Below are 13,977 nucleotides of genomic sequence, written 5' to 3' on the forward strand. Positions count from 1 at the left end.
GGAGACGGGATTTAGATTTTTTTACCCATGCCTTGTTTGGGGTTGTTGCCGCAAAGTGAATGACACTCCTATATATATTTGGGTTCTATAGTTACGGATAGTTGCATGCCACCTGCCGATGTCGAGTAGCACTGAAAAATCTAGGTTCTTTGTGACACTCGCTCCTCGAAAATCATATTTGTCAAGCAAAATTGAATTCTTATTGCAAGACAGTACTGTAGGAAGTGGAAGATTTGTTTTTCAAGTGTTTCCCTGCTATTTGCGTTTTGTAGTCTTCTCTATGGGAACATAATACCTGTATACTCCTGTAAACAGAGCTTAATTTTCAATGGAGAAATCATTATGATATCTGAACGAGAGCAGCCAGGGACCCATCGTCGGTTTTCTTGATAAAACACCTTTATTTAAAGAAGTGATTTAGTTTTATTTATGATTATCTAGATACTTTAGAGTAAAATTTTTGGATTCAACATTGAATAAATAAATTTAGATATAAAAAAAACTCAGCATAATTTTAATCCAAAATTATGCTCTGTGAAATATCTTGATGTTGCATATTATATAGTAATGCCAAAATTATACATGCCATTCACCTCTAATTTTAGGGCCAAATTTTCATGATTATTGTGCTAATTTCGTGCATTATGATCTTATTACGGGATACAGTAGAAAGGGAGGGGCAAAGCAGACCTCCTCTTGTGTTGGGGGAGAGGTGACACGTGGACTTCGGAAACAGCTTCACTGGTTGACATCCAAATCGTGACTAATAACAGCTAGTTAAAATTCAGAAATGCAAAAGGAACAAATTGTCCACTTAGTGTAGCGGCCTTTCACAATGACCTACCTGACGATACAGGTGTCCGTGGCAGCCAAACTGACAGTAATACGCCTCTTAATAAGTTTCACGGGTTTCTCGCCACAGATGACAAAACATCACCTGTGGCCACCTGTACGAAGGACAATAAATTAAGGTCAACTAATTTGGAGCAACAGGGTCCTCTCAATAACGGTGTTGGGGCTATTTGTTCAGTGGCACTTTAAAAGCTGGAATCATTGTTCCCTTTTAACTGTGAGGTTTAATCAGGCTTTGTTGTGAATCCAAACATAAACAAACTCCCTGCACCGCTTTTTCTAGATGTCTCGGAACCGACCATTACGCTTGGGTCTATGCGAGTGAAATATTATCAGTTATTCGCTTGTGACTGGTTGGATTTGATCATTTATGGAAAAAATTCAAAATGATGGAAACATTTGATGTCAAAATATCGTACAATAATGGGGTAATGAGAAAGATATATTATCCCTTTTCTACAAATTGTTTTTCTGTAACAATTATAAAATCAGTTTCTGCACTTGTCCTATTAAACGAATTCTCAAGGACAAGAATATGTAGTGTTAAGAAAACTTCTTGACAAGGTTAAAGCAAATTTACACTGATTTATCGTTTATTTTTCTAACATAAGTCGAGCTTCTTCACTAAGTGGTGTATCAACTTCTAAGTTATGATTTGACAACATTTGTCTGGCGAAGTTAAACATTTTTATCAAATATTAGCTCAGTCTCGCTTACTTTTCTCCGATTGTACGCGGCAGCTTGCATCGATAAAAGTAACAAACACATTGTGGTCTTGAAATTCATGTTTTCTATAAGGACCAACCTTTTGTGACCTTTATGAATAAATTTAGGAAACTTCATAATGCAAGTTCTGGTAATAGAAGACTGTTCCAACTCTCGGGCGAAACCTTGCAAACATGCGAGTATATAACATCAGCCAACCCGAGGTAGACAGCCTCAACAAAAATCAATGCAATTCACCTCAGTTTAATTGAAAAAGCTTGGACCGGAATTATTTACCCTGGCGATGGATGGAACTCTAGTTGACACAGGTTCGCATACCTGAAGACCCTGGGTAAAACCCAGATACGGTATCCTTAATGGTGGGAATGAGAGGGTCGGAAATTTGGATTGTAAAACCGTGTGTACATAGCTTAACTGCATAAAACCTTGGTTGCATCATATATGGATATTTAATGCGGGACTAAAAAGTGATGTGATTGACCAAGCTGATCAGTAAATACAGAATAGAGAAGGAAAGTTTTTAAGTAAGTACTTTAAAAAGTACATTGTCACGTACTTTAATTTCGTGAGTGATTATGTCAATTATGTGTCAATTATTTTTCTAGCGATGTGTTTGGAATTTTGAGCTCAAACATATATAGCAAAATTCAAAGTAACATCGAAAATATATATATATATATATATATATATATATATATATATATATTAAAGAAGTAAATAAATAAATAAATAAGAAATATGCTCTATTTTGGGGATTACGAGGTTGATTTTCAAATAAACATATAAAGAAAGAGAAAACAAAAGGAAGCTAGTTTGCTTTGTCATCGTAGTCACACGTAAGTCTCGAGGCGGTGTTGGCTTCACGTTTTTCTTTCGCCCGCGGTTAACAAACGGCTTCTCCTTGGCTATCGGGACATAAGTTGACTGGCAGGAGCCGCGATATCGATTCTGACGGAGTTTTAATTACACACCAATTGCTATCCGTAGACAAAAGACGGACATGGCTATTCTCAGGACGTTAACTTTTACATAATATCCAAAGCCTTTTTTTTTACTCCATTTTCTGGATCTCACTTCCTAAGTGCTTAAAATTAAACACCCCATTCTACAACAAATTACTTTATTGAAAAGAATATATTCTTCTCATCTTTACTCTACTACAGGTTTTATTTGCTTACTAAATGAGGCATAAAATCAACGGTAAACACTTTTATTTGATTTGATATTATTTCGATAACGTGTGGTAAACAACGGCATCAAGAGCCGATACCCCTCCAAATCTAGCACAAGCTCGGTTCACACATAAAAAATCGCCGAATCCTCCTTTCGTGAAGGATTATAGCGTAACAGTTGCGCAATACTCATAAGGTTTCAAACATTGTTGAAAATTCAGTTGGGAAATGCAGAGAAAGTCCTCGTGCATTTCAAAACTTCGGCCACGGATCAATAGCAAGACGCCTAGCATTTTACGTGTAATAAATAGAAAACAATCGGCATAAATAATTACTGGCTTTACATTGTTACTGTTTGTCAATGCGCCTATTTTGGTTATGCAGAACGCTTTTGGGCCCTCTGAATGAGCTCTCCATGAATCGATGAACCCATTCATTGTAAAGAGGTTAGATCCACGGAACATTTTATAGACGGGAAATTGGCGAAGGATAAAAAAGTTGACAAAAACAACATGGGATGCCAGACGAACTGTCTGCCGTCTAGGTCGGGATACACTTTTGGCGACCAGGCTGGCAGCCCGTCCCGAACCTAATTAGGTATAATACAATAGACACAGGTAATAAGACCCGCCTTCTTGCAACGCACCCTTGTGTTTACGTTGATAGCGACGTGCAGTTTATTTGCATTTCCTTTAATTGCTTTGTTAATAAGATATTCTCTTTCCCTTTGAGTAAAAGCACGTAAATTCCTGTAATGCGTGGCCCTATGGGTGTTGAAAAACAAAAATTTATGAATAAATATAATATATGATAAAAAAGAACACACTCACACACACTGACTTAAAAAAACATGAACGATCCTGTAATCCCGCCATTTATTTTTATTTTTAAATTAAGGCACCTTCTGAATATGTTTTGAAAAAAAAAAAAAAAAAATATATATATATATATATATATATATATATATATATATATATATATATATATATATATATATATATATATATATATATATATAGTATTTGGACAAAAAAATCAAAAAGATGATGGATTAACACAGGACAAAAACCACCGAAACAATAATGTGTTGGTCACAGAATTTGGATCGTGGACAAAATTCAAACTACCTAATTCTATGAATTCCTCATTTTATTTGTTAAATAACCACATGGTTATTTCAGCTCGTGTCAGGGATAGGACGATGCGTGCTGGATCAGCTGTACAGGTGTCCGACACTGTGAAAATAGAAGATCTGAACAAAAACCATCGAGGACGATAAAATCTCGAGCTCAGAATCAACTGCCTGAAAGAAATGCAAGGCATATTGTCTCTGTTCTACCTTGTTTGTTTTATTGTCGTTATTATTTGATGGTTATTTCAACACTCAACACGCACTTCGCGTAATATCTTCAGGTGTGAAAGTGGTCTGGGTTTTTGTTCTAATCTGGTTGTTTACTTTTTTTCTTAATTAAGTGGCACACACTTTCATGCGCGATATTTATAAAGCACGAGACATATTAGACATGAATAATAAAATAGAAAAGAAGTATACGTGGATGAGAACTTGAAGGAACAAATGCGGATATCAGAATATAAATTAGTTCTTAACAAATAGTTCATAATAGTGCATTTATGGAATATGACGTTTTGCAAGCACTTTAGTAAAAATGCAATGATATTAATGCATACTATAAAGACTGTCTCTTTATGAAAATAATTCAAATTTCCTTAGGGTTTATCCTAATGATATTTCTGTTTCTATGTACTCTGTGTCTTTTTATAAAGCACTGAATGTATACTGAAGGAAAGAGAGAATAAAGCCACCATGTAAATTTGATCACAACGTATTCCGATTCTGCGTGAAGGACTTTCGGTGAAGCGAACTAAAGTTCTCTCGCAAGTACAATGAAAATGATGAAAGTTTTATCGTGCTGCCCTGATAATCGATAATTTAGATGAAAAAATATCACTGTCCACTTTCTGTGTCGTAAATGTGATATATTCAGCTGTATATGTGTATGTTGTAAAAAGATTTACGTTGCTGGATAATGCATACAGGTGAAAAGGGACTACTGTTCTCTCACGTAATTGTGGTATACTTTTTCAGCTGCATGGGGGCACATTCGCCATCAAACTAGTTGCACAACTATATGGACCCAATATATGGGGATAAGCACTTTTTGGCTTGTAGGCGGACCCAGCTGAAATGAGCGGACTAAAAACCGGCGTTATCGCAGAAACACAATCTTATTTCTTTTTAACGCCATGTTTTTATAGATATTTGTGTATTTGCATGATGAGCGGCTGTTGTGCATTCACAGAGCCAGGGCGGTAATGCAAACACGACTGTTTTGCTCGTTTTCAAAAAGAACAATACATTTGTTTGTTCAGCAAAGTTGTTTTGATGTTAAATATGCTGTAACGGTTTGGCAGGTTGCAAACACAATAAAAGTCACTTGATTGCTTCGTAAAAGCTTTAAATGAAGGAAGACTTGATTATAACTTGCTTCGAGCTAAGTAACTCGACCATTCCAACCTCATTTCACTTTGGAAAAATGATTGGCCGTCATTTAATTTATTTGCAGAAATATTATTTAAGTAAACATATTTGACCCCGTAACTGAAGATTTGGAAGCAGTTTACTAACGTCTATAAATTTGTTGTCCTTCCTGTTTATTTTCTCAACAAATTAGTCAGAAGGACTTGTAGAAAACTAGGATAAAAAAGTTTATTTGGGGGGAATGAAGGCTATACGATATCTTTCTTTAAAGCCTGTATGAAATTTCATTCATTAAAATTTTTTTCTATGCCCAAAGATTTACCCTAAAAAGAAAAAAAGGAAAAAGAAACGTCTGTTCAAAAGTGTCGATAGAGGAAGTTTTTTATACATTTATTACACAGTGAATCAGTATAGAAATGTCGTTTTCTGTTTCGTTATGAGGGGATAGAGTACAATGCGCATTAAAATATGTAGACAGCAAATAGAAAAAGGAAGGTCATCTTTACGATAACAATTTGCGAGAATGCAAATAGCCCCTATATTTCCCTTAAGATGTCAGTTATTTATCTCGACGCAATGTTTTAATTTTCAGTGAAAAGATCAATCAGGTAAAAGAGAGCTATGATTACCTTGAGACAAGAAGATCCATAAAATATAAAAGCACTATGTGATATATAAAATTATTTATTTGAATATCCAGTTTGGTATATTAGGCCACATTGTTTTACATGCGCTGCTTATACTGGAGGTGAAATAAATAAATAAACGAAGATCTTATTTTCTCAATTTCTTTAGAATAAAGCGAAATGATTATCATTTTGTTGTATTCGCATAATTCACTCCACAATGCTTCCATATTACTAGTTAGTAATTTTGTTTTAATTCCCAAGTTTCTATATGCCTATATGTTCAACTTTTCAATTACATGAAAGTATTGGGTTTTCTGCAATGAGATTGAGACAAGATGGTGTATGGTTGTGGTAGGTGTGACATGTACTCTCGCCTCCAAGCGTGCACGTCGCAATCAGGAATCGGACAGAGAACCACAATGAGGCATTGGTTGTAAACTGATAACAGATTAAAATATTTTGTTTTCCATATTATGGTACATGTTCAAAGCCTGTGCTATATGAGTCATAATACACATTCTGCAGTTAAAGCAATAAGCACGCTGTTTTTCTAAGAGTCCTGATCGCAAGTAAAAGTATTACTGGTACATTGTATAGGCCTACCAGTAGGCTATATATGCAAGACTTCTTATTCAACCCTTGATAATGATTTAACGGACATAACATGGGTATCTCCTGCAAATATAATTTTTCAAAATGACACGTTAAAACAAGTAATTTCAAGGTTAAATAATTTATGTTTTTATTATCAAACATCAAACGTCACATAAACTAAAATTACACATCCCAAGGAAAATCTCATTCTACTAAAATTCCCTAAACAGCATTTCATTAAAATGACTGATAGAGTAATACTGTCTGTCTGTTTTAAGTCTTTTTAAAAATAATTTACTCAAAAGATAATGCAACAAGGAAGACTGGGCTCGTAGGATTTGACCTTCTACACTATGAGAACAGGCAAAATTGATGAGTTGATCAACAAGCGGCGACCCTCTGTAGGTCGACAGATGGAATTTATTTTAATTTTTTTTTAAACATATAAAGATTGAAGAGAACAGAGAACAGAAGCTTAATTTTAGAGTTTTGGAGGGGTGTGTGGAAATGTCAAATCTGAAGCACGGGCGATTTCAAAGCATCAAATCAACATCGTGAAGATTTTTCCTGATATGATGTCATTTGTTAATGTCTTTCACTTATCAAACCAGTACCCAAACTTAGAAGCATCTTTTTTCAATTTGAAAAAAAAAAGATAGGTGCGAAAAATACTGATATCCTCAAAATCAAGGTTAGTCGAGCTCATAAACCAACTTATCAACTACCTGGCTTACAGGAACAATGTTCAAGCTTTTTCCATTTTATCCAAGGCGTATAAAATGTCCGTCCAACTTTTATTTACCAAATCAGCTGTATTTACCGTATTGCCTCTTGAGGGTCGAAATTACGACCCAATATTAAAATATAAATCAAATCATACTCCAGATACTCCACCTTGGGAATGTTAACGACATTGGATGCCCCTTTTTGAATACGCAAATATTTAGAATATATGTTCATTATCTCCACAACTTAACTTGCCGAATCTCACTAAAAGGAAAAATGTACACTTTCCCAGAAAAAATCAACAACTGAGTAAGTCAATGAAATAATAATAATAATAATAATAATAATAATAATAATAATATCGATTCATCACGACCTATGCGATCATCATGTTTCTCTTCATCGTCCGGGTTGACTTCGGAAATAACGGTATTAAACAAGCTATTTAAATTACAATAGCAGTAATCAACTTAACCAAACCACTTCAGTACAAGCAGCAGTCCTGGGCTCATTTATAACTCAAATAGAACCATTTCGTAGCTTATGAACCTTTAGCCCAAATTGACATAAAATGTCCCATTATGTCCATTTGTAACAAGCAGATACTTCAATATTTGATAGCACATTTCGGTATGAAATGAGCCGTATCGCTGATTCAGTATTTTTAAAACATGTACACCTCACTTTCATAGATAACTTTTGATGAGATACCCACAAAAACTGCATTATGCGACCGGTATATACTGCTGGAAGACAAAAAAATCACTGCATTCGAGGATCAGCAACCTTATTTACCCTAGAACAGCATTATGTAATTTTATCTATAAGCAATTCTTACTTCCTTACATAAGATTATAATATATAAATACATGTAAAAGATCAAAGTATACCATAGCACCGTAGGGATTTCTGTGTCCACATAAATCACAGCTATAGCTATTGATGTTCATTAACCACGGCGATCGCAACCTCAATCAGGATCGCTCGGGCTTTTCCGTCGGGATAAAAAGATACATAAATTTGGAAGACAAATGAACATATTCTTTCATTTTTTGTTAAATCATGAGATAAAGATAACTTCAGCCAAAATACGCAATTATACAACCCGCTACAAAAGTAATAATTATACAAAAAACATAACTTTGAAGTTGATGAATGCTAAATAAAGTTAAAAAAATACTAATTCCCCTCAACTAGTTCCAACTTATAGGGTTTACTTATAGCATAGGAAGGTTCGTCCACGATAACTACTTGGAGAGTTTCCTGTCCCAGTTTCAGCGTTTCTTTAACACCTATACCAAAGTCAACGCTTGTGCGGTGAACAAATGGAATTAAATCGCTCAAATCTTCGCATGGAATCACCCTCATGCGAGCGCTGGTTCCCACCTCTTTCTTGTGACTGTAGAAATACGTTTGGCACTTGCTACTTTTGTACGTTTTCCTAAGTACGGCGTATGAATCATAGGGCGCGTTTGCGTATACGTTACCAAAAGGTCGTCGGTGTAAGGGAAAGACGTTAGATTTCTTGTATATATAGTTACGAAATTCATACGAACTATCCCAAATATGGGTCTGATTCTCCTTGTAAAAATGAAGATCTAGATACGGCCACCGCCAGCTATATTTAGTGGTGAAGTTCGAGTTCTTTGAAAAAAATTTCAAACGGGGACCAGCTTTATTGACGTAATATTCTGGAGCGAATTGGGACAGAGCTTTAAATAATATTGCCTTCTCTTGAATATTGAACAGAAGATCCACGTCATCATCCCAAGGAATAAGATCATGATGCCTATAGGAACCCAGGAGACTACCGCCATACAGAAGATATGTGATATTATGTTTTGAGCAAGCCCGGTCTAGAACTGCTAACATTTCCATGAGCAATTCTTTTTCCGACTGCGACACTTGCTGTTGAAAGTAAAACAACGGATTACTCTTATCGTAAGACTCCCTAACATATCTCCTCAAAACGAGTTTTGGCATTGATTCTGATAATGATGAAGATGCATTGATTTTACCATTGGCACGAGAGAATCTGTTCCCATTGAAAGAAGCCATGTGCAGAGATTTCACCAGCTTTAATATATCATTACTTTTGTGCTCTAATGCGCTCCGGCTCTCTTGGTGCAATTCCAAGGCTGTTTCCAAGGCTCTAATTCGGGCCATTATTCCCTCTTGCCCTACACGCAATGTCATAATAAATAACGCCACGGACCCAAACAATAATAATAGAAAAAAGGCCGTCATGTATCCGTTGCCAGGGTTACGGAACATCTTTCTCATTTTTTCCTTTATCGGGTCATTGGCACGGTGGGCTCAGCTGAAATTAGAAAAAAAAAACATATACCATGGGTTGAAAAAACAAAATGTAAGTACGCTCGTGTTGTAAAACCATGCCACTAATTCAGGTGCCTCGTATTTGTTGTGCTAAATTCGGGAGGCTATGACATTTTGTCTAATTCTACTCACGAACATTTCGAACCTGTCTAAATCCATCATCCTTATCGATGACCGCTGATCTTGGCCCAGTAGCAAAAGAAAACTGCGAGACGAATGGAGGCCACGACCGTAATGGGTCACGTGCCTCCCCACTCCCCTAGGCTTCGGAGGTACACGTACGCTGTACCCACTTTTGTCTTCCCTCCCTCACTCCCTCTCCCCCACTTAAATACAGTGTGAGAAACCTTACGTAAAATAATAAATAAATAAATAAGATAAAATAAAAAAGATAGCTTTCGTCCATCGTTTACTATTTAATATTTTATCAACTGTTCGATCTTTGTCCCCGCTCAGGCAGTGCGACACTGAAACTTTCTGAATGTTGCATTTTGAACGCCATGCATAATCGTGACCTCTTCTTAATGAAAATCACATGAAATGTCACCTATGGTGTTATTATGATGTTAAATTATATTTCAACAGGTGGCTCCAAAAATAAATAAATAAATAAATAAATAAATAAATAAATAAATAATATGGTGCAAAATTTTTACGTATTACCAGCTTGAAATGAAGAATGGGAGAAAGATTTGTGAATAAGGCTTCGTTCACATGCAATGTCTATTTTCTATTTTCTATTTTCGGTATGTCTTATGATCACGGTCTGTGCACTGAATATCCCGCGGCGTAATTACTGGCAGCGCGAGCCAGTTACTATAAGTTACTATAAGTAACTGGCTCGCGCTGCCAGTAATTACGCGGCGGGATATTCAGTGCACAGACCGTGATCATAAGACATACCGAAAATAGAAAATAGAAAATAGAAAATAGACATTGCATGTGAACGAAGCCTAAGAGCCAATGGTTCTCAATGGAGGTCATGATGACATTTTTACCAAACATAAACAGTATAATGGTAAATATCGATGAATAATCAAAGTTACATTTTTTACACACAATTACCTAGCTATCTAGCTGAACAGATGTATGCAAAGCGTTAATTCATAACTGTCCCTTGTCTTAATATTCTCCGTGAATCATCATACAGACAGATGCGTTAATGATATTGTATTCAAAATCAATATAGTTAGATTCCCAGGCTATGCGTTTGGTCGTGGGTGTGTGCGAGTGTATGTCTGCCCGTGTGCTCGCCTGTATATAATAAATATACATATAATGTACATATAAAACAACTACTAGTAAATACACATACCTATATTTGTGTTACCCGAATGACTTCTACAGCGCCTTATAACCTCCGTTCCATGTGGTATTCATCCTAGGTGTGCATGAATATATGCAGGCTAATGCACCTTTTTTAATATAACGCTGCCTGACAGACCCCCTCTCTGCAGAAATTTCGGCCGCAGATCTCAAAAATAAACTCTGAGCATGCTGTTCTATGCTCTCTGCCCATTCCGCATCTGAAACATGTCAGCATATGGACCATTACTGCTCTGAGCATAATCCTCTGAAATCAGATTGACCTACGGATGTATGTAGTAATTGAATACACCTAATTTGCCTCTACATTCTGTTTTTGTAGACTCAACTTAATACAAACCGGCATGTATAACGATAACAAAACCGAAATCTGTGCTTTATATGACTGAAAAATCGTGAGACTTCAAATTTCATAGTTTTTTAAACTACTGGGCCAGGTACTTGGCTAGGTGCGCAGAGGCAATGCTTGCAGTCGATTTAGTTGAAAATTTTAGCTGGTCTATGTAGAATATAAGGGCCAAAGGCATTTATTTCATGTTGAAATGAATGCCTTTGAACCTTACATTATCCATAGACCCACTCTTATCTGTAGAGTCTTGCAAATTCCTACAACCACATAATATATACACATAGCAAAATGTAAGTATATTTTTGAATAGACCGTATAATATCGGTATGTAATAAGTACTTACATGCCCAGTCGTATAACCTTCTTTGACCCCTGCCAGACGTCTCTGGTACACGCGAGCCCAGTTCAAACACAGAGCGTTTCTGTAGAGGTCAACATATTTTCGGTGACTATGCACATACAATGTAAATAAGAGAGATCTAGAGAGATGCGTCTCGGGATCCCTAGCGAAAAGTACGAATAGTGCCAATCAATACTTGCTCTTGGTAAAAGATGACCCAGATATTCAGCAATCCATTGGAAAGCAATTGTGATCGTGTGTTAGGAGAACGCCAAGCAAAGAGATCTCTATATAATGTCGTAATTCAACCCACCTACGCTGTTCAAGTACTTCCGTGAACAAAAAAGCAGATCAGATGTCACGTTTAACTTCCGCCAGTCTGGATCTGCGTGTACTCTGTGTACTGCATAATCAAGTGTGGGGTTGTGCTTAGTGTAGTGTAGTATAGGTGGCGTGCATTTGATTTGATTTTGATGAAATACGACAAGCCTTTGGGGATTGGTTTGTGGACGTGGGACCTCGAACCGCGTGCTACTGACGCGTGAATGCACAGTTTAGGTGCCGCGGTACACTGCAAATTCACTGCCGTAAACAAAGTCCCAATCTGAACAGAAGATAGTTATCAGAGTTCTTGGTTGAAAGAATCGGTTTATGTATTGTGATATCGATTGGAATGATCTCTATGACATCAGAATAGTAAGAAATAATGCGCCAGATGGGTTTTAAACTGAGGTTTCACCACTCGTCGTTAACTACTCTCGTCTTTAATACGTGGACAATTTAATTGTTCACATCACCGGTATTAACGCCGATGCCATTAATTGGACGGCGATACCATTAACTGCAATATTGCCTTTGTGTCCATTAGCATTAGAAAATGCAGAATGTCTTACAGACAGTGTACAGAACCCGTTCATTGATTTTGATGTCTCGGGAGAGCGGTATCCTGAATTTTAGAGCCCTCTCGATGATGACAAGTGCTTGGGTCATCTTGAATGGCCTATCACTCAGGGAAGTACTTTTGTCACTATTTGAATGGGCTTCTTTTACAACATGGCGTTATGCTACTGAAACATTTCTTTACAGATCTAATGTTTTACAACATATATTAACTGTCATTTATATATTAAAGTTCGTAAATACATGCCCAGTCGTATAACGATCAACCCGAAATGACGTGCTAAATGGCAGCGATGATTTGCCAAAATTACTTTAATATATATTTGTCATTAATTTGGAAACCGTGGATAGTCACCATATTTGCTCATAATCAAAACTACTAGTAGGTATGGTCTGATGTTTAGATCCTGAAAAGCTTCTACATGCTAGTAATGCTCAAGTACGACAGTACTCTAATAAGAAGAAACTCTGTATCAGAAACTTTCAGGAATATCATTCTCTGTTACTGTATCAGCTGTACACAGCTACGTGCATACATATTTGCACTAGTTAGTGCATACGTATTATAAGTGGCCTATGTTGAGTGCGATTTGGTCTCCGCACGTAAGTTAACTCTGCCTTTCAAACAAGGCATTTTTCCTGAGACAAAAATTTTCACTTTTTGCCAACACAAACAGGCCCCGGTGATCATGTGCAGTTCACGTGTCTTTTCACAAAAGAGCTAAAGTCTAAAAACTGATCTAAACTTTTAGACCAAACTTTTTGTCCACTTTGACACAAAATAAATTGCTATTCCATTTAAAATGAAATAGGCCTACTGCACCTGTCTGATAACAAAAAGGTCAGGTCTAATGTTTCAGACCAATACTTAAAGCGGACTGCTGAATTTAGTAGATCAAATTTTGGGTCTTAGACCTATTTTGGGTGAAAAACGGTTTTATGAACCCAGTCCAAGCAGCGATTAGACCATGCTCACCTATTACATGCTGCATAAGTTTTCTGAATGTAGAGATATAAAGACCATATGATAAAAAACAATGCTATGTTAGTTGTGGATCTCATCGGCTGATTTATTACACTTGTCATACAACTGAGACATAAACGCTTATCGGTAATTATCACCAGGCCTTTAGCCAGCAATTGCAATTTTTATGATATGGACCTTTGAACCCTTTCAGCTGACCCAACCTTAAGTTTAACAAAAAAATAATTTGATCTGGGAAACTTGTTCTCTCTTACCACAGGGTGCGCTAGTATAAGATTAACCGCCAAATATATTGATCTCAGTAAATTAAAGCTTGAAATGAATTGTTTAGAACTGAAATTCATTGTCAAAAGAAGTCAATGAAATTTCTTCAGAATATTTAATGGGAAAAATATAAGGCAGTTTGCTACATATTTTTTTGTTAAAATTTTTGATTCAAGACAAAAAACAATTGTGCTTATCAAGTGTTTTATAAGCCCAAAAGCTGTTTTTTTTTAAATTTTTTCTCACATGGCACTTATATAAACGAATAAAAGAAAAT

General features: G+C 36.2%; 1 protein-coding gene across 2 annotated transcripts; it reads right to left on the reverse strand.

Moving 5' to 3' along the window:
- Positions 1 to 5,940: 5,940 nt before the first annotated feature.
- On the reverse strand, positions 5,941 to 12,317 carry LOC106156013 (uncharacterized). 2 transcript variants are annotated; one of them, XM_013531075.2, is made up of 3 exons: positions 11,865 to 12,317; positions 10,852 to 11,062; positions 5,941 to 9,519 (listed from the first exon to the last, which is right to left on the reverse strand). In XM_013531075.2, exon 3 carries the CDS (start codon positions 9,480 to 9,482, stop codon positions 8,379 to 8,381), a length of 1,104 nt encoding a protein of 367 aa, XP_013386529.2. In that variant the 5' UTR covers positions 9,483 to 9,519; positions 10,852 to 11,062; positions 11,865 to 12,317; the 3' UTR covers positions 5,941 to 8,378. The 2 variants fall into 2 exon arrangements, with proteins under 2 accessions (XP_013386529.2, XP_013386528.2); XM_013531074.2 differs by having other exon boundaries at positions 11,555 to 12,317.
- Between the last annotated feature and the right edge of the window lie 1,660 nt (positions 12,318 to 13,977).

This window comes from Lingula anatina, chromosome 2 (genome assembly GCF_051362555.1).
Source record: "Lingula anatina isolate TDL-2025a chromosome 2, LinAna3.0, whole genome shotgun sequence".
Classification (NCBI taxonomy): Eukaryota; Metazoa; Brachiopoda; class Lingulata; order Lingulida; family Lingulidae; genus Lingula; species Lingula anatina.